The sequence below is a fragment of the Balaenoptera ricei genome, chromosome 2 (genome assembly GCF_028023285.1).
Source record: "Balaenoptera ricei isolate mBalRic1 chromosome 2, mBalRic1.hap2, whole genome shotgun sequence".
Classification (NCBI taxonomy): Eukaryota; Metazoa; Chordata; class Mammalia; order Artiodactyla; family Balaenopteridae; genus Balaenoptera; species Balaenoptera ricei.
In genome coordinates, this window is record NC_082640.1 from 178,753,291 (window position 1) to 178,778,811 (window position 25,521).

Sequence of the window (25,521 nt, forward strand, 5' to 3'; positions counted from 1 at the left end):
CCTCCAAGAACCTTTCTTTGGGGTTAACTCTAAGGGCAGTTAATATTACTCTTGTGCCTTTTAAGAGGAGAGGAGAGAAGAAAATATAGGTACTAAACTCACTGAAGTAGGATACTTGAATACCACCAGCTTTGAAAGACATGAGACTACTGGCTGGGTCTATTTGGAGAACCAGATAGTGGAATTTAAGAAGACGTGAAGTGAGTAAAATGAATCCTGATAAATCAGCTTTCTTATAATAAGAATAATCATCTCTCCTCCCCCAGCCCCAGGCAATTTAGAATGTTCTCTGTCGGGGGGCTAACCTAGTGGTGAGGAGGGCTCGGATTTCTCCTCCTCCGAGCTGTTTATTTATCCATTTCACATCCCGCCCCTTCTCTGCTGTTCATCCTTGTGTCCAGTTCAGCTGCTTTTGTTTTTAGGGTTTGTGTGCCTGAGAAGCTGGCAGACAAAATGCGGTTCAATGTTGCCTGGCCAGAGTATGTTAGCAAAAAAAGAAAAAGGGGAGAAGAGGGGTCACGACATGGAATATGCAGGAGAAGCCACAGGCAGAGCTTTCTTCTCGGTCGTGGGATTGCAGAGAAGCGATTCAATGTCTCCAGGCTTCTGTTTCCTCATTCGTAACAGGATGGGGTGCGGGGTAAGGAGGGTTGTCTTGAGGATTAAAGGAGATGTGTGCTCGATGCACCCAAACAAGCAGATAATATTGTTGACCAATAGCAGCATTACGTGATGAAACAGGGAATCTGGCTTGGTTAAAAAGTGTGAGGAGTTTTTGCTTGAATCAACCCAAATACCTATAAATGGGTCTTCACGAGAGCCTCCCCGACCACCCCAGACTAGAGGTCGAGATCCCCCCAGCCCCATGTTTGGGTTGTTCAATAGTGAATGTTTCCGAACTTTTGCTCAGCAATTCCTATTTAAAGATGGACCCTCTCCTTCCCCAGCTAGACTGATAACCCCAGGAGGTCAGAACCCCATGTCTTACTTACCTTCATGTTCCCAGCACTGAGCTTGACGCTTGGCAATGAGAATGCCCTCAACAGATGTTTAAATGAATGAATGAAAAACAACAACACAACAAAAACACAGAGCACCTTCACCCCCACTCTACTGAACTGTGCTCTCAGTTATGGAGGAAGCCACCACTTAACGACAAGCCGAGCGCCCTGCTTACCTTCTCCAGATGGAGATTTATCCATCGAGTAAAAGTCCGCTTCTGCACGTTCTCCCTCTCAACTGAAAACAAAGAAGTGCCATTAGCTGGGTGCAAAGAAATACATGCAAAATCCCACCCTCCTCTTCCCAAGGGGAGAATCTATGGAATCTCTGTAGGATGGGGAGCCCTGGAGGTCCCATATAGGGATGGAGACCTTCCCAGAAGGAGGCTGGCAAGGGGTTGGGGAGCACCTTGAATCCATTTTCTCCAGCCCAACCCTGAGCATCTTAAATAGATTAAAGACCCACGAATTCAGACACACAGAACAAAATCTTATGCACAAGCTAACGTGAGCATTTGGGCATTTGACTCTCCAGCATAAGGAGCACCGGTGGGAAGACACAAATTTAAAGCACGAGGTGATGGTGCCACACACCTGCCTGGCGGTAGTGACGGGTCAGAGGCGCTGGGGTGGAGGAAAGGAGGGGAGGTTAGTGATTAGGAATCGGGAGGGGGCTCGGGAATGTGTGGTGGAAAGAATTTGACAGTCCTGGCTTGGACTCTTAGCCTGGTCACCTCCCAGCTTTGTGTCCTTCGGCCAGTCGCCTATCCCCATATCTGATCTTCCCCATGAAGGTACATGGGTGACAGCCCACTTCCAGGCTGCCATAAGACTCACCTGCGATCCTGCAGGTCAAGCTCAACAGGGTTCCTGGCACAATAGCTGCTCTTTTTTTTTTTCCTTTGTAGCAGTTATTTTTAGAGCCAGGGAATACTTTGTGCCCCACAGGAGGGGAGAGCTCTGCAGAGCCCCAGTGAGCAGGGATGACGTCAACCAGACACAGACCCCTTCTCCCACAGGACAGAATTTCCCAAACAGGTTTCTTAGGAGGAAAGGTCTTTCCTTTTCAAGAGTTATTGCCATCTATCTACCCAGCACTAATTGTGTCCTGGACACTTTGTTTCCAATAATCTTTAATCCTGACAATACCACCTGCGAAGTAGAAACTAGTATTCTATAGATGAACAAAATGGAGCTCAGAGAGGTACCCTGACTTGCCCCGGACATCAGTTGGAGAGAGACAGAGCTGAGCATCTGTCTGTCTGCCCCTCATCAGCCAGCACCCTGGAAATGGAAGGCTTGGGTTTGAATTCCATCTCTTCCAAAAATTACGACAAAGGCATCTGCAGTAGTAATGATAATGATTTAAAAAATATTTACCGAACACCAGCTATGCGGCAGGTACCCATCTAAGCACTTTACATGCATTCACTGATTTAATCCTTCCTACGACCCTCACAGGGAGGGACCTTCAAGTTGGGAAAACTGGGGCACTTGCCCAGCGTCACGCAGTTAGTAAGCGTATTGTTCCTATGAGGAAACTGAGGATGAAAGAGCTAATAAGCCACAAAATTAGGACTTGGAACTAGAGTCTGTGCTTTCCCCATTCGCTCCTGGGCTCTGTGGCATCCGCTGGCTTGGCGCCCGGGGACCCGGAGGGAGTTTCCGTGATAGGCGGTGGTGCCAGTGCCTGGGTCTGGGCGCCCCGGGGACCATGGTAGCAGCCCCTGTAGCTCAAGACGCTACGCCTCTCAGGAAGCTTCCTGGAAATGTCGGAGCCAGAGGACTCCTAAATTACTAAGTTCTGGATTTCAACATATTGGAAGAAAATATCACATATGCTTAAAACCATTTCATATTTCTTTAGCAATAAGAAAATGAGAGGCAATTTATCTCCTGGCGGAGAAAAAAAGGCTACGGTTTTCTCTAGCGACTGTGGTTCTTTTTTTCTCGCAGCCTCATTATTAGGTAGATAGTGGTGCCCATAAATCAAATTTTAATATTGTGCCTTTCAATCTTTTTAATTGAAGAGCCAGCAGACAGTAATTATGCACATAACTGCTTCTCTCTCATTTTCCTCTTTTTCTGTCAGGGAAGGTCACTGGCTAGTAGGCATAAGGATGAAAGAGCTCATTCTAGTGAACTGTGTTTCGTGGGAGGCGGGAGGAGGGAGAAAGGAAAAGAAGCTGATGGAAACGGGGCCAGGAGGGGGGCATGTGCTGAGGGCCATGAGTTACAGAGTTCCAGAACTTCCCAGAAGATGGGAGAGACTTTTCTGCCTCTGCAGCTTTTTCCATAGTGTGGGTCTTCCCATAGTTTAGTGTCTGTCCCGCTGTTGATGGACATGGGCTGTTTCTGGTTCTTTACTGTGTGGAGGGGTGCAGTAGCCAGCACCCTGGCACAGGCAACCTGGCATGGGAGTCTCTGTGCACAAACGTGTGACTATAGTTCTTACGCCTGACGACTAAAAGCGGAACTGCTGGGTCTTAGTAGTGGGCACATTTGAAAATTTAATAGCTACTTCCAGACTGCCCTCCCGAAAGGCTGCCCCAGTTTATACCTTCACCCCCCACCTGTCTTTAAACAAGTTTATGGGGATTGTAAAGTATTTACACACACATTCAAACACTCAGGCTGGTTTCTCCATATGGCTTCAGAGAGAGCAAAGTCTGTCTCCTGAAACAGAAGTGCATTCAGTGAAAGCCTAAGAGAACCAGGCGTAGGCTGTTAGTTTAACTGTGCGAAAGGGTGCAAATGAGGAAGTGGGTGTAAATGAGGAAGTGGGTGTCAGTTAGTCTACATATGCCTCATCTATCTGCCCACTGAGCCACCTATCTGTCCATCCACTCACCCATCCACCCACCCATTAGTCCATCCATCCACCCACCCATTAGTCCATCCATCCATCCATCCATCCATCCATCCATCCATCCATCCATCTATCCATCCACCCACTCATTAGTCCATCCATCCATCCATCCATCCATCCATCCATTCATCCATTCAGCCAGCCTTCCAGCTGATACTTACTCAATGATTACTACTTGCTGGGAACTATGCCCAACCCTGTGGGCAAAATCAGAGATGAAGAATTAAGCATTCATGGAATCTTGCACTCCAAGAATTCACAGCCAAATAGGAGAGAGAAAACACGGATGCCGCAAGGCACATAAACAAGGAGAAATGAATTAGAAATTGCAAGAGCTGATGGGATGGGAGGAGGTGATTTCAGACTCCACGGGGGACTCCTCTGGGGGCCCTAAGATGATCCCCCCATAGAATTGGGACACGGAGGGATCCTGAAAGGCAAAGACAGCATTTTAGCCCTGCCCTGATCCACAGCCAACCTCTGGGTGGCTTCACTTCCATTCCAGCCAAGGCCAGTGGGTGAATCCGGGCACAAATCAGCTTCAAGAGCACAGTGGAGCCATAGGAGGGCAAGGTGATGACTGAAGACACCAGGGGACTGTGAGACTAAGTCACAAATAGCAGATGAGTCCCAAACAGAAATAGGGTACGGAGACCATACTTTCTGTTCCTGAAACTAGGACACGCCGCTCAATACACAGGAGAGAGAATGCGAGAATTTAGCCTGCCCCAGAAGGCCCACCTGAGGGCCACACACCATTAGACCATTAGCTGACCTTGGTCAAGGTCAGAACTTTCAAAATACCTTTGTCTCAGTCTCCCCTCTGCAGGATGGGGATAACGGTGCCTCCCTCCCAGGAATGCTGTGAAGATCGAAAGGGATCTGCCAGAACGGCATTCCCAACAGCTGTTCCAGAAGGGCCACCTTTCCCCCAGCCCCATGGCACACCGCGTGTCCTTGGGGTATTTTATCTGGCGTCTCCACACAAAGGTCGGCCGCCCTTTCCGGGCCTTCTGCATTTCCAAACACCCACCCCCATCCCGCAGGCCTTTTCTACTTCTGGCCCTGCCAAGACTATAAACTTTATATAGTTTCCATAAACCCAACGGCCCCTTTTGTCCACGGCACCTATCACGTTGTAAAGGTGTAGGAAACCATTTCTCAGGAAAGGTCTGGCCTTCTTGCGGAGTGCTTGTGGGGCCTGGTGTGGGTTTACTGGGCAGCACGGAGTAATAATAGCGCTGTAAAATCGCCATCCCAGCTCTGCCTGGCCGGCCAGGGTGCTCGAGCATCAGGGGGGGTGGAGGAGAAGGGGCTGCCAGGCCCGGGACTCCAAGGGCTCGCACAGACGGGGCGGCCCAGCCTTCTGGCTCAACTCCACCATCCCAAATTCCAAGGCATGACTTCGGCACCGGCTTTGCCTAGAACAGGCAATTTGAAAACAGGAGGTGTGACATTCCTTCCTTCTCAATTGCAGGCTCAGGGGGTTGGAAGCCACAGAAAAAGGGATACTAGCTCTGGGAGTTAAAATAGACTCATTTACCTTTGTGGCTGTCTTTCCGTAGGTCCACATTTCCCTCAAACCTACTTCCTATATCATATTTCCTCTATAACAGTCTGCTCTTCCCCACCCCTGGGAAAGCCGTGATGGCTTTATCTGTTGATGAAAATAATATGCTCATCATAAAAAATTAAAATATAGAAAAGCATAGAGAGGGAATTCCCTGGCAGTCCAGTGGTTAGGACTTGGCACTTTCACTGCTGTAGACCCAGGTTTTATCACTGGCTGGGAAACTAAGATCCCGCAAGCTGCCCGGAGGGGGGAAAGAAAGAAAGGAAGGAAGGAAGAAAGGATGAAAGAAAAGCATAGAGAAATATATCTCAAATCTCTTGAAATCATTACACCCAGAGATCACCAGTATTGCCATTTTAATGACCATCCTCCTAGAACTACACACACACACACACACACACACACACACACAGGCTCAGAGTTAATGCACGTGGGTGCTCATGTACACAACTGCAACGTGATCACCTAAAGACTCAGTATTCGTCAAAGCATTGCCCACAGATCCCTAATATCAAGAGCTTCTGGGCTTCTGGGGTGACAGTTAAAATGCTAATTCCTCGACCCCAGCCAAGACCTACTGGGTCACACTCTCTGGGGCTGGGGCCTGGGAATCTGAAATGAACCAGCTCGGGGGTTATGATAGTACACAGCTGAAGAACCTGGGTCTTCCTGGGAAGAGACAAGTGGCACAGTTCCTTGGTCATCTTTGGGCAGAGTAGAGATGGCAACGGGACGTCACCTGGTGGAGGAGAAAGGGCCAGCGTTCTGGAGCCAGGCCCACAGTGCCACCCCACACCCTGAGATGGAGACACGGATAGGGCTCCCGGGTTGGCTACTGTATTGCTCATTGGCGCCGGCAACAGAAAGTCCTTTCCTGCTTTGTCAAAAATGCTCTTCCTGATAATGCTTTAAGTCACTAAATTCACGCAGTTGCTCTGATACTCCCGAGAGATGAATCAGAGCTCGCCTAGGAGGACCGCAGAGCAGAATCCCGCAGGGGAGGCTTATCCTTCGACGTCCATCCAGATGCGGCAGCTGGGGGCACCTGTTTCCAGCTGCAGGGGCACTGCCCGGGCGGGAGGGAGGCGGCTGGGGCCAGCTGTGGCTGCACCTCCAGGAGCTCAAAGCCCTCACCCAGAGCCGGGCACAGCGCATGTGCTGAACAAACGCAGCTGTAGCTGTTATCGTTAACCTGTGACAAGCTGCTGAACTTTTCTGAAGTTGAGTTTCTTTTCTGTGTAATAGAGACAATGCCTTCCCCTACCAAATGAGACGATGACGCCTGTGTGTGTGTGTGTGTGTGTGTGTGTGTGTGTGTGTGTGTGTATGTGTCGGACACACAGAGGACCTCAGTAAACAGACTTGTTTCTTCTCACAGTTCATAGCATTCCAGGGACCCATACGTGGGCCCTACAGACCGCTTTCTGTAGGACGGGGCGTGGCTACCCTGGTGACAGCTTGGTGGGCCCTCCCTGTCCCCAGTGGAAAGGTCACTGAAGTCCCCCACTCACCCCTCTCTATCCAGGAGGCAGGGTGGCAGGAGGCCCCGTACTTTTCAAGTTTTACTCCTGTTTTGTGTGAGGGCAGGACCCTGGCACGCATTGGCTGCTGCGCCCCAGGCCTTGTTCGCCAGAAGCCCGGGTCTGTATAGAGGCCCATCTCAGCTCCAGGGGGAAGCCACAGCCCCCGACGTTGACAGTCTCAAGGGGTTCCTCCGATAGCATCCTGGTCCAGAAACCTCTTGCCCCACCTTATATGAGCGACGTCCTGAGACACTCACATACACTTTCCCATTCTGGGTCTGAGCTGACTTCCTCCACTGGCTGGGAAAGCCACTATCCTTCTTGCTTCCATGGCTCAGACCCCCACTCATTCTAAGTGTCCCCCTTGGCTCCCTTCAGCTGTGCCAGCTCTTTCCATCATCCGGGGATCTTTAACCCAGGCTCAAGGGCACTCGCCGCCCCACGGACAGCACACAAAGAAGCTAGCCCTCGGGGGGAGCTCCTGCATGCCTGGCCCCCGCCCAGCCCTTGGCACTGCTGGACCCCCAGGAGCCTGAGGCCGCCCCCCGAAGAGGCCGGGTCCCCCACCTCATGGTTTCACTCCTTTCCCCATCTTTCAACACCTCCCAGAAACACAACCTCATTACATGGCCCCATGCTGGTTCATTTGAGAAATAAAACTCAGAAACAAATTAAACGGCAATTTCTTTTTCAGCAGGAGGGGAGCCAGACTTCAGGAATACCAGGCAAGCAGCCTTCGGTTCCGACTCCTGGGGGCTACTTCCCGCCATCGGCTCTGGTGGTATTAAAAGCCGAGGCCTCCAAGTGGTTTGCACCAGCGGTGATTTTGCATTTAATTTCCTTTGTTTTTCCTCCCCCAATGTTTGCTCTGACCCAAGTCCCTTTTATTGAGACTTTGGTAATAAAATGCAAAACCCTCCTTGGGACCACAGGCCAAGGAGCATGCAACCCCTACCAATCGGTGTGCAGGGAAGTGGCAGACAGAGCTGGCAGGGCCCTCTCACCCCCCTTCTAGTTCCTCTGCTGCCTTTTCTCCTTTGTCCCTTGTGGGGCTGGGGATGTGCCGATGGGCCTCAGGACCAAGAGTGAGTCCAGGCTCCAGCCGGTGCGAACCAGTGGTCTCCCCAGTATGCACCCGGGGGACTCCAATAAAACTGCCAAGCTCATTCAAACTGGGGACTTAAATCCAATTATCTCACAGGTCCCAGAGGCCACCAATTAACATACCATGTCCTGCCCCACCATGCCCCTGCTTCTTAGCTGCTCCAAAACACATAACCCAGGGCTCCAAAGAGCTAGTCCCAATTACACACCAAATTAAGTTTTAAGCTATATGTATATATATACAGGGCGGGTGCCTGTGACTAACATAAAGAAATAAACCCACTCTAGTTTTTCCTGTGAGTGATCCTGTCTAACCTCAGTGCTCAACCTCGGTCCACCTTGATTTATGACAGATGACGCCAGCCAGCCATAAAAACCAAGGTTGGGAAAAGGGATTTTTAACATCCACCCAGATGGGCAGACCAGGTGACATGACCAAGTCAGGCAGACTGCCCGGACACATCCAGTTGAAACGGAGACGGAGATTTTAAGTGGTGTCAGACAGATCATTCACACAGCCATCCAGGAAGCAAATGGGTTGATGCTTACACTCAACCATGGAAAATAAGAATGTGGACCCCGTCCTCATGGGCTTCCTTTGCCAGGTCCCACAAGGAAGGATGGAGAGAGGGAGGGGAGGAGGGAAAGAAGGAAGGAAGGGAAGCAAGATAGAAACATATTCTCTTCCCATACTACGGAGACCGTGATTCCTGGGGGACTGAACTCTCCCTTGTGGACCACAGATTTTGATGATTTTCTTTTTTCTAATACCAGCATTTTCGGGAAAGTATCCTGGCTTCTGAATACTAACTTGAGTAACTTCTAAAACAGTGTTTTCCAAACCACATTCTGCAGAGGACTAGTTCTAAGAGGCCTTTCAAAAGAGGAACCCAGTAAAGCTGGGAAATAGTGCATCCTCTGTTTCCTCTCATGGATATATATGATCAGTATTTTTAAGGCTCTGATAAGTCCTGCAATAAAGACGCGTTTCACTTGGTCTCAACCAAGCTCATCTGAAGCCAGACCCCTTTTCTGGGTAAAACTGATCACAACTTTCTTGTAGAATCCTGCTTTGGAAATAGAGAGAGATGTTCATTCGTAGGGGGGTGTCTCCACTGGGTCCTCACAGCCACTGAATTAGGCAGCCGCACTTCCTGTGACAGAGACTCCCATGTGTTTGCCAAACCCTGTTTCCTTTTTCTCATGGGCACATAGCCAAACTACATTTCCCAGCCTCCCTTGCAGGTGGTGGGGACCTCATGGCTGCGTTCCAGCCAACGGTACGCGGGTAGGTGCAAGCATGCCACTTTCAGACAAGGCCAGGCCAATGCTTCATGCCTTGTGCCAAGGATGTAGAGGAGGACCGAGCCATAGCAGGGAAGGAGTCTGGACTCCCAAATCCCCACTGGGACAGGGATCACCCAGTAGTGCCACCCCATGAGGAATACCACTGTGGGACTGTTGAGTGAGTGAGAAATACACCTTCACTGAGTTAAGCCAGAGTCCTTTGGGGATTGTTATTATAGCAACTGGCCAACCAGGCTTATACCTGCCTTAAGTGAGAACCAGCCTCCCCTGTGCCAGAGAGGAAGGGGAGAAGGGAAAAGTCAACATTTCTGCAGCCTCTTCCAGGCACAGGGAGAAATACTCCGCCACTGAATCCTCACGGCAACCTCAACAGGTGAGCGATGGTGCTTCTGGTGCAGATGGGGAAACTGAGTCTCAGAGAGGGGAAGTGACCTGCTCCGGTGCTTGGCTGCACAGCCGAGGGAAGAGTCTAGCCTGGTGAGCCAATACCCTCTCCATGGCACCTTGCTGGGCTGGTGGAACCCTTCAAAGCAAACATCTTATTGAAGAACCTTCACAAAGAATCGGTTTCACACCCAGGTGAGCTCGGCAGAATACAGGCTGACCTGGTGTTTTGTCCCCGAACAGAGCTTAAACAGGCCTAATAAGAATTAGCTTGACTTCTTGGGTTCAGCTCTTTTTTAAAAAGGAGATTAAAATGCTCAGCTGCATACACATGACCTTGATTTGCATTTTTAATAAAGCCCCACACTCACCCTTCAAATACCAATGTTTTTATGTACATGCAAAGGCCAATCAGCTGCGAGATTCTCTAGAATTAGGGTGACCAACTGCCCTGGTTTGCCCTGGATCGAGGGGGATCCCGGGACACAGGACCTCCAGTGCTAAAACTGGGAAAGTCCCAGACAAACTGGGATGAGTTGGCCATTCTAAGCAGTAGACACAGCATTGTGTCCTGGAGAGCAGGCGGGAGGGGACAGCTGCTGGGAGGGGCAGAAGGCCCTGGGAGCCACGTGGGAGACCAACACAGCGTAGCTCAAGGTGGTTAATATTTGCTTTAAATGCCAGGGACAGAACAAACCCTGAAATTCCCATTTACAACTTTAAACTACCAACGAAAAGTGACACCAGTGTGAATAGAAATTCCCGCCCTGAGCAGGAGAGGTAACATTGGAAACTATGATGGGGAAAGGCAAGAGGTGTCAAATTCTCCTGAAGCTGGAAGTGTCTCCAAATTTCCTGTTAATTATTAGCCTGAGAGCCCAGAGGCTGCCAATGTGACAAATACAAATGCTTCACACACCATGGGTTCCTTTTTGAAATGCATATGTTTGAAAACAGACAAAGGTTATCTATATACACAGACCATCCAAATGCACACACTTGTGCATGCCCACGTGTGTGTGCATGCCAGAGTGTACACACACACACACCTCAAGGTAATGTGGGTCACCTTCAACCTTCTTCAGGGACCTTTAGTTCCCAGGGTCACTGGAGGCATTTTGTCATTGCAAGGTCTCCCTTATGTCACAGCCATAATGGTTCAGACCTCAAGGACTGCACTCACACTGAGGTCAAGGGCAGATCATTGCCACTGAGTAGAACCCTGTAGAATGGCAAATTCCAGTTCGGTAATCCTACAAAACCCACTGAGACTAGACCCGTGATGCTCAACCCTCACAGTCACCTGGGGAATCTTTAAAAAAAATCAGAGATGCCTGGGCTCCATTCCAGACTAATTGAATCTGAATCCCTGGGGGCGGGGCCCAGGCATCTGCATTTTTAAAGCTCCCCAGGTGATCCTGACACTGAGCCAGGGCTGAGAACCACTGCTCTCAGCCAGGAGTTGGCAAATTTTTTTTGTCAAGGGCCAGATAGTAAATGTTTTAGACTTTGCAGGCCATATGGTCTCTGGCAACTAGTCAACTCTGCAATGGTGGTAGAAAGCAGCCAAGGCGATACCCAAACGAGCATGGTGTGTTCCAATAAAACTTTATTTGTAAGAACAGCTGGTGGGCCACAGCTTGCCAAGCCCTGCTCTAGACTTCACAAGCCCCATTGCCTGATTTAATCAGCCATTCTAGACTTTGCTGGTGGCCATAACCTTCACGGCCCAACTTTTAAAAGTCAGTTTGGGGCTTCAGGAGCAGGGGGTTGTTTGCATTCTGTTTACTGTTATAAGAAAAGCAAACAGCAGTGGTGGGGTGGATGGGGCAGAAGGTGTATGGTAAATAAGAGTAGCAGAAAAACTGAGTATTTGGTCCCTGCAAGTCAGAGAAATCCACTTGGATTTTCTCCTCCCATCACCAAAACTGTAAGAAAAGTCACATTTGGGCAACCAGACTTTTAAATAATTCTTGTCCTTATTTTCCTTCTTCAGCAGCTGGCCTTTTTCAAACCAAGTCCTATCACCTAGCCTCTCCCTCCTCATTCCCTGCTAAATATCCACTTTGTCTGAAGAATCCAAGGGAGCAAACACGGAGAAGGAAAACAACCCCACACAATCATTATTTTTTTTCCTTCTTCTTTTGTAAAGTTTAAATGGAAACAGGCTTAAAAAAAAATCAAACAGAGCTACCCGTAGGCAAAATTTCTTAGCAGATTAAACCTTGTCCAAGGAGAGTAATCTCCCTCACCCATTTTCTTAGCACCGCAAGGAACCCAGAATTATTCTGCCTGTCAGAGCACTCGGCAGTTCAGTGTTCTGGCTGGAGAGGCCATTAAATACTTAGGGTAGCTTCTCATCCAACCCTGCCATCGAGGCAGTCGTCCAGGGTCTACTTGAATGTGTCCCAGGATGAGGCACTCAGTACCTCTCCAAAATCAGGCTTCCATGATCTCAAAGCTTGTCTTATGGCAAAGGGGAAAGTGCAGTGGGTACAAGTTAGGAGCTAGAGGATGACAGGTTTCGGTTTGATATCAGGAAGCTAGGCCATCAGAGCTGACCGATAGTGGGATGGGGTACCAAACGTTTCCAGCTCTTCAAATCTTAACGTTTTAGAGGAAAACTAAAAACACACAGATGTTCTGAGATTCTGGCTAGAAAGCCCTGGTAAATGTTTTTTCAGGCTGTTGGAAAATCTGGTGAGCTGGAAGAAGGTTTTGCTACCTCTCCTGATAACTACTGTAATTCCTCCAACTAGATACGCTATGAAAACTATTTCTTGTAACAGGTTGGTTAGGGGTGAATTTTTACTTGAAAATGGGTCCGTATATTTATGTAGGAGATGGAAACACACTAATTCACAAAAAGATGGGACATAACCATATCACTAACAGATTCTTGAACAGGTTCTTATACAAAGGGACAGGGGCCACTGCAAATATTCCTCTTTGGAGGAATCTCATAACCAGTTCAATTTCCTTTTTCACTTTGCCTTCAGGAAATTCTTCATTAAACTTGAAGGCCAAGTTTAACAAATGAGCAGAACTGTGGCCCGCATGTCTGGATACTAACTTTCCCCTGGACCTCAATTTTTACAAAAATATTACAGTTATACCTTGCTATCTGCAGGGGATTGATTCCAGGACCCCCATGGATAACAAAATCCGTGGATGCTCAAGTCCCCTTTATAAAACACTGCAGTATTTGCATATAACCTACACACATCCTCCCATACACTTTAAATCATCTCTAAATTACTTACGAGACCTAATACAATGTAAGTGCTACGTAAATAGTTGTCCCCGTGGCAAATTCAAGTTTTGCTTTTTGAAACTTTCTGGAAATGTTTTTTGGAATATTTGTTATCTGAATCCACAGACGCAGAATCCACAGATATAGAGGGCCAACTGAATTTGATACAGATTCTTTTGTTTATAAACTTTTAAACTTTATTTTATGGATCAGGTAAACTACCTTAAATGTTTTTGTTCAAGAAAGTAGAGTATAATAAATGAATGAACAGACATGTGAATGAGTGAATCCATAAGTAAACAGAGTGTCTTACCATCCTCCATCCCACCCATGCCTGGTGTGTAAGTAGAGATGCTTGTTGAATCAATCAATCAATCAATCAATCAATCAATGGAAAACCCACCTACCACGGCACTCATTGCATCTGGCCTCCAAAACCACCAGGCTCATCCTGATACAGCCTGGATCACTCACTTCCCAGCTGCGACCCTGACCCCCAATCTGTCCATCTAACCTCACCAGTGTGGCTCTAGGAACACAAACTAGGTCTTCTCCCTTTCTGTACCTGCAGTTCCTGCTCACAGTATCGCTCAGGCTGTTCCAGTGAGCCAAGTCTCAGGTGGAATCTATAGGACTGAACCAAGAAAGCCCGGATGAAGTTACCCAGGAATCAGTATGGGGACCAACGCTGTGGTGCGCTGGCCTGGGGGGCTTACGACCATCTGTCTCTGGTGGAACAGATCACCATGGCTCTATCAGTGAGAGTTGGATCTGGATTTCTCCCAGGTTCAGGTATCAAGAGAGCAAGCCTGACTGCAAAAGGACCACCACCTGGCCCACCTTCCCCTCGGGAAGAAAAGGGGCGCCGTGCCACGTGACACCACTGTGCGTGAACTAATCTTCATGATTCCTAAGAGTTTTTGGTGTCTGCTTTTTGTTGCTAAAGCTGCCACATTTTTTGGGCTCACCGTGTGCCCTGTGCTACACATGGCTCATCTCTTTTCTCTGATCCGTGACCCTAGGGGACGGGTACTGTCATGGTGGTGTGCATGCCAGAGCGCCCTGCAGGGCACCCCCTGGTATGGGGACGCCCCTCCCTGGGCATTGATTCAGGTGGTAAAGGCAGTGGGACCCTGAAAGTCAACGACACGGCCACTGGATCAGGGTTGGGCCTGAGCTCCTTCTTGGGAATCAGACTGGGTCTGATTCCAGCCTCCATCTGACTGGTCCCTTGAATGGAGCAAGCGGCACAGGGGCCATTTGCTGCCACTCGGACTGGAGAGCAAACAGGTCAATCAGGAAGAAAGAGAGACACAGAGATGAGAGATGGGGTGGGAAAGATGGAGAGGGAGAAAGCGTACAAAGGAGAGTTCTGTTCTGGCCTATTTTCAAGGCCCTGCTACACACACCCTGGCCTTTGGATTCAGTGGGACCCCTGTACTTTTCTTAAAGCAAAGGCAGCTTTTTAACTTAATCACGCTCTTGTGAGTTTCTGTTGGTTGCAGTTAAAAGCATCCCCACTAATTTCTTCAACAAGCAAAGTGCAAATTCAAAGAGAGAGATGAAGGGACACCGATAGATTAAGAAAGGCTCAAGGGACCCCCTCGGATTGCAATGTATGGCCCTTATTTGGATCCAGATTCAAACACATTGTTATGAAGATAAAATAATTGTATTCTGGAAGTTCAAAAACATAACTAAAATAAATTCTTAGCAAATTATAAAATGCCAAAATCAGGGCAAGAAGAAATAGGGAATTTAAATACATCAATAAATGTTAAAAAAACAACAACAGGGCTTCCCTGGTGGCGCAGCGGTTGAGAATCTGCCTGCCAATGCAGGGCACACGGGTTCGAGCCCTGGTCTGGGAAGACCCCACATGCCACGGAGCAACTGGGCCCGTGAGCCACAATTACTGAGCCTGCGCGTCTGGAGCCTGTGCTCCGCAACAAGAGAGGCCGCGATAGTGAGAGGCCCGCACACCGCGATGAAGGGTGGCCCCTGCTCGCTGCAACTAGAGAAAGCCCTCGCACAGAAACGAAGACCCAACACAGCCAAAAATAAATAAATAAATAAATAAATAAAAATTAAAAAAAACAACAACAACAAACAGTCCTTAACTTGAACATTCCTGATTCCCATTTTACAGACGCACTAACTGAGGCAGGGACGAGTTTGGCCACCCATGTGGTCAGTAACAGAGCCGGGTTTCATACTCAGGCCTGGCCCCAGAGCCTGTGTCAAACCCAGCCTGCTGGGCACACTGCCTCCCGACCTCAACCCTGACCGGGACACCGGACGCCACCACCACTCCCAGACTTCGCAGTAAACCAGGGCGGAGCTCATTAGCAGAACTATTCTAAGTCCTTCCAATTTAGGTCACTACCACCTCCTGCCACGCTGTGTGCCACCTTGGCGGGTCCCTCTGCAGAGGGATGCCTACTTTCCGAGGCTGTGCTATTAGCGATTTCATATGTTTTGTCAGTTCTCCCACACGAAACCACATCTTCTACCCAGGAAGAACCCTATCTTCAAAAGTCTAAAAACCTATAAAAGCACTTCCCGGTAGAAGCGGGCCTGAAAGTGCAGACAGCTAGGGAAGGAGACTACAACTTTTATCACAAGCTTGTCTGTATATTTAATTTTTTAAATGATGTGCATACACGTGATAGAAATTTTAAGCTTTACTTTAAAAAATTTGCTATGTACCCAACCCTGTGCATAGTGCAATCTTTTTTCATCTTTTGTCCTTAATACCACTGGGGGAAATGTTTCCAAATGCCAGATCTGACAAAAGAATTTTCTGTTTCTAAAATTAATGGATACCTAAAACACAAAAAAAATCAGAAAATACAATGGAAAGAAAAAAGTCACATGGATTCAATTATTCCAAGGCAAGCTTATTTCCTTCCATTCTTCCTCTACACGTTTTTTATTTTTGCTTGCTTGTTTGAACATAATTTCGACCATGTTATATATGCCACGTGGTATTCTGTGGGGTGGGCGCTGTTGATTGCCTGCTCAAGATCTTTTCTCACCTTTCCTGAATGGTAGTAGTAGTAGTTATTATTATTATTGTCATTATTATTATGTCATCAATCTTGCCCCTTCTCCATCACTGGGTCTTGGCTGTGTTGGGAGAGGGGGCAAATAACTTGTCTCTTTGTTTATAGGTACAAGGATCCAGACAGACACTTTCAAACCTGATAGGCAACTGGCAGAGCTCTTCATGATCCTGGATTTTGAGCCCTGGCTCAGAGTGAAATTTTCTGACTTTTCCTTGGGAATGTTCTGATATGGAACATTCATATGAGTTCTGAGATGGAAAAAGGTATGTATGGATGGTGGGTAGCTAATGGAGCAGACTGTAGCAACCGCTGGTTGCCGCCCCAACATTCGTCCTTCCCTTCTTCTCAACTAACGGAATGCTGATTTTGAGCCAGCAATCTGCCTAGTTTAAAAATGATCACTTGGGGCTTCCCTGGTGGTGCAGTGGTTGAGAATCCGCCTGCCAATGCAGGGGACACGGGTTCGAGCCCTGGTCCGGGAAGATCCCACATGCCGCGGAGCAACTGGGCCCGTGAGCCACAACTACTGAGCCTGCGCGTCTGCAGCCCGTGCTCCGCAACAAGAGAGGCCGCGATGGTGAGAGGCCCGTGCACCGCGATGAAGAGTGGCCCCCACTTGCCGCAACTAGAGAAAGCCCTTGCACAGAAACGAAGACCCAACACAACCAAAAATAAATAAATTAATTAATTAATTTTTAAAAAAAAAGATCACTTCCCAGCCTCCCTTGCAGTCTGGGGGAGTCATGTGACAAAGCTTGGCCAATGAAGTGGAAGAGGAAGTTAGGGGGTGGGGTTTCCAGGAGTGCCCTGTAAAAGGGAGCAGAAAAGGCTGAGGTTTACTTTGCCTTTAATCCTCTGGCTTCCAGTCACGAAACTATGAAGCTAGGAAACATAACAGCCACTGCTAGGAATGACTGAGCAGTGAATAGAAGCAGCTGGCTCCACGACGGCTCTACTGGGCCCCAGAACTGGCCCCAAGCTGCTTATCTCCAGGCTTCAGATAAATAAATCCTATTTGATGAAGTCACTGTAAGTTGGGTTTTTGTTACTTGCAGCTCAACATGATCTTAACTGACACAATACACATCCTCTTGTATGACGTGATAAACCCAGTGTAAACTCTTCAACGCTTACTCAACCATATCCCTATTGTTGGATAGTTAGGCTAGTTCCAAGTTTGGGGGTGCTGTTAATACTTCAGTAGTAAGCACATTTATGCATAAGCACCTGTGGGTCCTTACATTTCTGTAGCAAAACTCTTTCACGTTCATTCGCTTACAAAGCCAGAGGAAAATGATTCAAGATAGGATGGCTCAGGGGCCACATTATAGGCACCAGGTTTTCCACGATGTCTTCTCTCTCCTTTATGTTTCCCCCTAACATGTATGTTCTGTTCAAAAAATCATCCAACTTCAGTAAATGGTGGCGGCTGAATCCGAGTGAGAAATGAGAAACAATTCCAACTTGTGAAGAGCTAGGGATATGTCATCCAGGTTCTAAAACCCTGCAGATTAACCATATTGCAGGTCACCTCGCAAAGCCAGGAAGCCTGTCTCTAACCGCAGGGTGCAAAGAACGAATGACTGCAATACATTAAGGCATAAGCAAAGGCTCAGGAATACTGTATATTGCTTGGGGCCTCTGAACAACATGGGGGGGGCATGGGACAAAATCCTCAGAGATGATAGCCGATGTTTGCATGTGTCGGGGCGGGCTGGAGGAGCAGCAGGGAGTTTGGGAAGGTGTTAGAAAAGGTGGCAAAGACTATGAGCTCTTGAAAAGGTATTAGGAGAGGGCTGCTTCTTAATGACAATGCAGGAAATCTGCTCCAGGGACCACCTGGAACCAAACATCACCCTCTCTAACCTCTAGGTTTCCTGAGGCCCTTTTTATTTCCTATGTGGTATATGCATTTGGCGATTGCACACAGCGATCCCACATGGGAGGGGGCGGGTGGGGGGGAGTGGGAGAGCACTGAAGGGCCAAAGACAATGCCCATCTTCTTAGTTCTCAGGTGATGATGATAAAACCACCACCCGCCATCTTGTGTTCTGGAAAACCTTGGTGCCTCTGCCCCCTGATGTTAGTTTTGTGGATGGGGTCCAATCACTCTGGCTGTAAAACTGAATCCTGTATTCTCACTGACCAACCCTATAAAATCAGAGATGTAGTAAAAGAGACTCATCTCCCAGTCAAGTGGTCTTTGTACTCTTTTAAACACATTTGTTCCCTATGTGTCCAATCCAGAATGTCTTCAATTTTATAAATAGAACTCATTTATTACAGAACAAGGACTTGACATCCTGGCATTAAAATCACAAAGATCCTCTCTTACCCTCAACTGTGAAAACTAGGACCCAATATTTATTGAGTTCTGGGCTCTGTGCTGGGCACTTGTGAGGTGGGTATTAATATCTCCATTTTACAGATGAGGAAACTGAGGCTCAGAGAGGTGAGGGAATTTTGTGTTCAGGATCAGACAGGAGGACAAAAAAGGAATTCTAAACGTCTTAAGCAAATGTGCTCTAAGTTCTAGAGCGAGCGGTGTCACAGAGACAATTGTTGGGTCTTTGTTGGTGGGGGGCCCCCTCCTCCCTCCCTTCAATCGCTTCTTTCATAAGGAGCAGTTGGAACTCTTCCGGGCCTGGTGGTTTTCTGAGACATTCCTTTACTTTTGCTTATTCTCAAAGCTGCAGGCCAGGTTCTAAACTCAGGTCCAAGGGCCGGGGCCAGACCTTGGAGTCTTCAAGCAGAGAAGAGTTTTCTGCCCTCGGCCCCTGCAGAGGGGAAGGATTAGCAGGAAAAGCCCAACTTGATTGAAAAATAACTTCCCTCCTGGCCGCTTTATGGCTTTGTGTCTCTTCCTCCCAGCTCTGGCTGAACCTGGCCCCAAGACCACTGCACTCAGGGTGGTCCTTCCTTCTCCAAGGGGTTGGAAATTACCAAAGGAGCACCGGAGGGGTGGTGAGCAGGCCATCTGAAGTCGGGCGGCAACTTACTCATGTTTTTAAAAAGTTTAAAAATGAACACAGCAACAGTAAAAGCCCGAGGCATTCTGATGCCACCACGTGCCAGCTCTGCACTGCTGGGCAAAGTGCCTCCCCTCACTGTCTCCATCTGTAAAGTGGGGGAACGGCCCAAAGCTCCGTGGGGTTGGCATGAGGATGCAGTGAGAGCAGGTGTTTACAGAATGCTTAGAACTTGACACATGGCGGTAATGACAGATGGGACAGCCCCAGCCCTGTGATACGGTGTGCACGTTTACACCCATCAGGCCAGTCAAAGCTGGTTCCTGCCAGCACTTCTGAGTAGCATAGAATCTGACTTTGGCCAAAGAGAGGACTAGCCTTTGCCCGTGGCTTCTGGGAGGTGACCTACGCCATCCAGCAGGAGTGTTCTCGTTTAGGGCAGGGGCTGACCACGCCAGAGAGACCAACAGTGTGACCTGGGATGGGGGCTGTGGGTCACATAGTACCAGTGGGCCTGGAGACTGAGTGCAACCACGTGGGCCACCAATCAATCAATCAATCGATTGATCGATCATGCCTACTTAACGAAGGCCCAGTAAAAACCCTGGGGACTGAAGCTCACATGAGCTTCCCTAGTGGGTGATGTCTGTGTGTACTGTCACACATCAGTGCCAGGAGGGTAACGTGAGTAGAACCGCTTTCAGTGAGCTCTGTTGTCTTTCTAATGAATTATCAAACCTGAGGGTGGTTTGGGGAACCCCTCGAACTTTGCAGTTAGTGTCAGAAATGAGGGTGAATTCCAGACAACTTCCCCGACACCAACCTTCCTGAGTTTCGTGTCCACTGGGACCCCCCCAACCACCCAAACTGGAAACAACTAAGTGGAGCGTGTTTCAGATGCAATCTCATGGGCACCTCAGCTTCCACATCTGTAAAATGGGACGCACAGTGCCTACCTTTCCAGGTTGTGAGTTGCCATATCAGGAAGGACTTCATGGAGCTCCCTACATCATTTTAAATCCAATTCGACTGACAAAAGAGCACAATCTGATCAAGCTCATGAGTGTTTAGTGGGAAGGAACTCTCTCCTGGTGTTGTCAGAGACGGTGAACCTTGCCTGAAGAAACTGCCACCACTCAGTCGCTTTGTGATTCAACAGAGAATTGCCGGGCTTAACACTTAGAAAATGATTCCTTTATGAGCTCGTTGCTTCCTGGGAAAGGCCAGCCGCCTAGAGTAACCCCCACCTGCTGTGCCCCTGGGAGGGCATCTGCCCTGCGCGCTGGCCGAGTACCCAGTGAGGTCCCAACACCTCTCTTCCCAACCATCTCTCTTTTTTTTTTTTAATTGCTTTAGTTTAAAATAATTATTTTATATTTATTTTTAATTGTGGTAAAAAAACATAAAACTATCTTAATCATTTTTAAGTGTGCAGTTCAATAGTGTTAAGTATATTCACATTGTTGTGCAGCAGATCTCCTTTTTCATCTTGCTAAACTGAAACTGAACACAACGGCTCATTTTCTTCTCCCCCTCAGCCCCCGGCAACCACCATTCTACTCTCCGTTACTATGAAGTTGGCTACTTTAGATATCTCATAAAAGTGGAATTGTACGGTATTTGTCCTTTTGTGACTGGCTTATTTCACTTAGCATAATGTCCTTAAGGGTCAACCATGTTGTAGCATGTGCCAAGATTTCCTTCCTTTTTAAGCCTGAACAATATTCTATTGCATATATACCACACTTTGTTTATCCATTCATCCATCAATGAATATTTGGATCGCTTCTACCTCTTGACTATTGTGAATAATGCTGCTATGAACATGGATGTATATGGACCTAGAGTCTGTCATACAGAGTGAAGTAAGTCAGAAAGAGAAAAACAAATACCGTATGCTAACACATATATATGGAATCTAAGAAAAAAAAAAAAAAAAAAGGTCATGAAGAACCTAGGGGTAAGACGGGAATAAAGACACAGACCTACTAGAGAATGGACTTGAGGATACAGGAAGGGGGAAGGGTAAACTGTGACAAAGTGAGAGAGTGGCATGGACATATATACACTACCAAACGTAAAATAGATAGCTAGTGGGAAGCAGCCACATAGCACAGGGAGATCAGTTCGGTGGTTTGTGACCACCTAGAGGGGTGGGATAGGGAGGGTGGCAGGGAGGGAGACACAAGAGGGAAGAGATATGGGGATATATGTATATGTATAGCTGATTCACTTTGTTATACAGCAGAAACTAACACACCATTGTAAAGCAATTATACTCCAATAAAGATGTTAAAAATAAATTAATAAATAAAAATTCACTGATTGAAAAAAAAAATTTAATGGTATAGAATAGAAAGGAATATTGCTTTTTTGCATTAGCAGTTAACTTTTAGAACCCAACTTTTGGGTAAAATGTGACTCCAGTGTAAACATTAAAATAATTCTACCTCACAGTAGAAGTAAATAGAGATAAAACAAGATACCATTTGTCTAAATGGGACTACATCAAACTTAAAATTGCTGTACATCAAAGGATACAATCAACAGAGTGAAAGGCAACCTACAGACTGGGAGAAAATATCTGCAAATCATATATCTGACAAAGTGTTAGTATCCAGAATATAAATAGAACTCTTATAACTCAACAACAGCAACATCAAAAAAACAAATAACCCAATTTTAAAAATAGGCAAAGGGGGCTTCCCTGGTGGCGCAGTGGTTGAGAATCTGCCTGCTAATGCAGGGGACACGGGTTCGAGCCCTGGTCTGGGAAGATCCCACATGCCACGGAGCGGCTGGGCCCGTGAGCCACAACTACTGAGCCTGCGCGTCTGGAGCCTGTGCCCCGCAACGGGAGGGGCTGCGATAGTGAAAGGCCCGCGCACCGCGATGAAGAGCGGTCCCCGCACCGCGATGAAGAGTGGCCCCCACTTGCCGCAACTAGAGAAAGCCCTCGCACGAACCGAAGACCCAGCACAGCCAAAAATAAATAAATAAATAAAAATAAAAGTGGCTAAAACCCTGTACAAATTCCAAGGACATATGAGAGAACTGTTATATTCATGTGCTATCTTTACTCTCCATTCTTTCATAAAAAAAAAAAAAAAAATAGGCAAAGGACTTGAAGAGACATTTCTCCAAAGATGATACACAAATGGTTAACAAGCATATGAAAAATGCTCAACATCATTAATTACTAGAGAATTGCAACTCAAAATCGCACACCCCCCTCCCAAAAAAAAAGCAAATTAACAAGCGTTGGCAGGGATGTGGACAAACTGAATCCCTTAGGCACAGTGGATGGGATTGTAAAATTGTACAGCCACTATGGGAAACAGTGTAATGGTTCCTCAAAAAAAATTTTAAAACAGAACTACCATTTGATCCAGCAATCCCACTTCTGGGCATATATCCAACCATTTCTTAAATATTCACTCAAGACGTTGAAATGACCAGGTGGCTCCTGGTTCCTTCATTTATTCATTTAAAAATGAAACTGAACAATGCACTGGACGCATAATGTGTGTCTGTGTTGGCAGGAGAGAAAAACTGCTGATTACAAGGGCCCGATCAGCACCCTGCTGGGCACACAGACACAGGGAAACTCAAGGCTCGGAGAAGGGCTCTTGTGGTGGATGGAGCCTCCGATCAGGAACTTCCCGTGTGGGGTGGAGTTGGAGCAGGAACTTGAAGGTCCAAGGTCAGCAGAGAGGGAAGGGGGGGGCATTCCCTGCAGGGGGACAGAGAAGGCTGAAGCGTGACCAATAACAAAAGGTAGGTTCTGAGACCTGTCAGCCCCCAGCTCCTGGGCAGGGAGAAGTGGGGCAAAAATGGGGGTAGGGGGGACACTCGGTGAGAGAGCCTTGAATGCCACCCAAGGGGTTCCTTTGGACCAAATATACAATGAGGCCATTATTCCTATGGATTCCTTGAATTGGAACGTGTGATCTTTCATCCCGGTTGCAGTGTTTGCGAATTAGATTTGAGAAGTAAACCAAGGCAGAGGCCAGAGTAAAACAGATGATTTATACTTTGTTCATCCAGTGAAACAACTGTCGAGGACCTGCTGCCAGCTGTGTCTAGACGAGGAGCTATTTGTTACTGTTTTTATTCTCTCTTCCCTCTTTATCTTCCACAAGTAGTAGATTCCAAGTCATTCTCTTGGATGTGAAGGATGCCAACTGTAAATAAGGTGTCTATTCATTGACAAAGACCCAGCAGGAGCCACTGAAAATGTTTTGCTAATAGAGTAACTCTGTGCTTAAGTGTTTACAATATTTGAACTGCACCTCATTAATTCAAATTAATCTCTTCCAATTAACTGGCATTACCTCATGGGTGGGTGGAGTAGAAGGGAGCTAACTAGAGTCAGGCAGTGAGCTAAGAGTGCTTGTTTAATTTTCTCAACGATGCTGTGTTCAAACTCTGTCTTTGGGAGACTGCCCACTTGCTCCCCTGCCCCTGCCCCTGCCACATGGTTATAAGGGGTGTGGAGCTACTGTGTTCTGGCCCTGCCATGTCTCAGGACCCTGCCCCTCCCTGGTCACAGTTAGATTGACTTAAAGGCCACGGGAGCCCAGCTGAGCCAATGAGCTACTTCCCTGGGAGCTTTGGACTTGGGACTACAGAGGGCATCAGAGATGTACCTCCCATGACTGAAGCCATGATATTTGAACTTGGGGGCTCATGGAGACCACATTTCCCACTTGGTGGAGAAAGCTGGTCTAGGGCATAAGAGAGACCTAGTCAAAATGCAGAGAGGAGCAAAACAGTTGGTGATATTTGAGTCACGGATTCCTTTACTCCTGGGGCTCAGCCTCACCCCGACCCTGCCAGTGGCTTCTTTGGTTCCTCTTTCTTGAAACCTAAAAGTAGATTCCTTCCCTTTTGTGCTTAGATTAGTTCCAATCAGGTTTCTGTCACTTGCTACCAGGAGTCCTAAGAAGCAGGTGTTATTATCACCATCTCACCAACGAAGAAACAAGGCTTGGGCGCTTGCTGGAGTTCCAGAACTAGAATTTGTTGGGTATGTGCAACAGAGGGAACAGTCTCCATGCCTGACCCTATGGGTCCTTCTGGTTGGAATGCAGGGCATCTCCGGAGTTAAGGACATAAAGGCATCAGCAGGGATGGAAAGGTTCTGTTCTGCTCCATCCTTTCCCATCAAGTCCCCTCACCCCCAGCAATGCCCACAGAGCCAGGGAGACAGCCCTCTCCAAGAAGATTGCTGTTGGGTTCTGCTCTGGCCCCGCATGGCCTTTGCCAGCTGGGGGATGTTGGTTTCTCTCTTAGCTCCACCAGCCAGCTGTGCGGTCAAGGGTAATTTGCTTAACTTCTCTGTGATGGGCTGAATTGTGTCCCCTCAGAAATTCGTATGTTGAATTCCTAACCCCTCAGGATATCAGAGCTGACTGTATTTAGAGATGGGGTCTTTACAGAGATAATTAAGTTAAAATGAGGTCATTAGGGTGGGTCCTAATCCAATAGGACGGGTGTCCTTACACACACTCAGGGGAAGACCACGTGAAGACACAGGGAGAAGACGGCGGTCTACAACGCGGGGCCTGGAACAGAGCCTTCCTTCATGGATCTCAGAAGGAACCAACCCTGATGGCACCTTGATCTTGGACTTCTGGCCCCCAGAACTGTAGGAAAATACATTTCTGTTCTTAAAGCACCAGCCTGTGGTACTTTGTTACGCAGCACTAACAAACTAATAGACGCCTTGACATTCATTCTTCCCACCTGTGCAATTACTAAAGCAACACCTGTGGCCCCAGGGTGCAGGGCGTGTTGTGACAAGAAGGAAAAAGCAGGCACACATGGTAACCGCGTCATGGGCATGCCTGCAGCGGTAGCTACTTTTTCTGTTCTAACAGTCACACTGCCCCAAGAGCTGCAGAAGTTTCTCTGTCCTTCGCTAGTCCTTCAAGGAAGCCCGTTGTTTCCTTGACAACAATGTTCCGACAGGAGGCGACACATTTCCATCTTTCCTGAACAGACTGCTCTAAGCTGAAGGGCTGGTGGGAAAAGCCAGCCGGCTCTCTACGTACGTGAGACGAAGAAGCTTCCAGGTGTGGGCTCATCCCCAGAGAAGAGGGAATGAAGTGTCCGTGGTTCACTGGACGCCCCCAAAGAGCCCAGTGTGGAGGGACGGGGTGAGCGCAAGTCCGGCGGGGGGGCAGGTGCCCGCCCCGTGTGGTGCGGCCGATGGTAACAAGCGCTGGCGGGGAGCCTCAGGCCAAGGGGCCTGTGATAAAGGCTCCAAGAGACGAAAGACACAGTGCTGGGAAGCAACACCTGTGAGGAGTGTATGTGTATGGCATGTATAGCACACGTGTCGTGTGTTTGGAGGGGCTACGCCATGTGTGGGTATTTTTGTGTGTCTGCTGTGTGTAGCACATGTGGTGTGCATGTGCATGTGTGTGAGTAGTGTGTGTGGTATGTTGGCTGTGTAAAGGTAGTG

At 47.9% G+C, this 25,521-nt stretch overlaps 1 protein-coding gene across 3 annotated transcripts in view; it reads right to left on the minus strand.

Moving 5' to 3' along the window:
• Window positions 1-25,521, minus strand: part of CLMN (calmin) — a 121,546-nt gene that overhangs the window by 41,522 nt on the left and 54,503 nt on the right. For all 3 annotated transcript variants that reach the window (XM_059914937.1, XM_059914936.1, XM_059914935.1), the window contains exon 2: window positions 1,178-1,239. In XM_059914937.1, coding sequence (XP_059770920.1) covers window positions 1,178-1,239 — 62 coding nt within the window. The remainder of the gene's footprint in view (window positions 1-1,177; window positions 1,240-25,521) is intronic.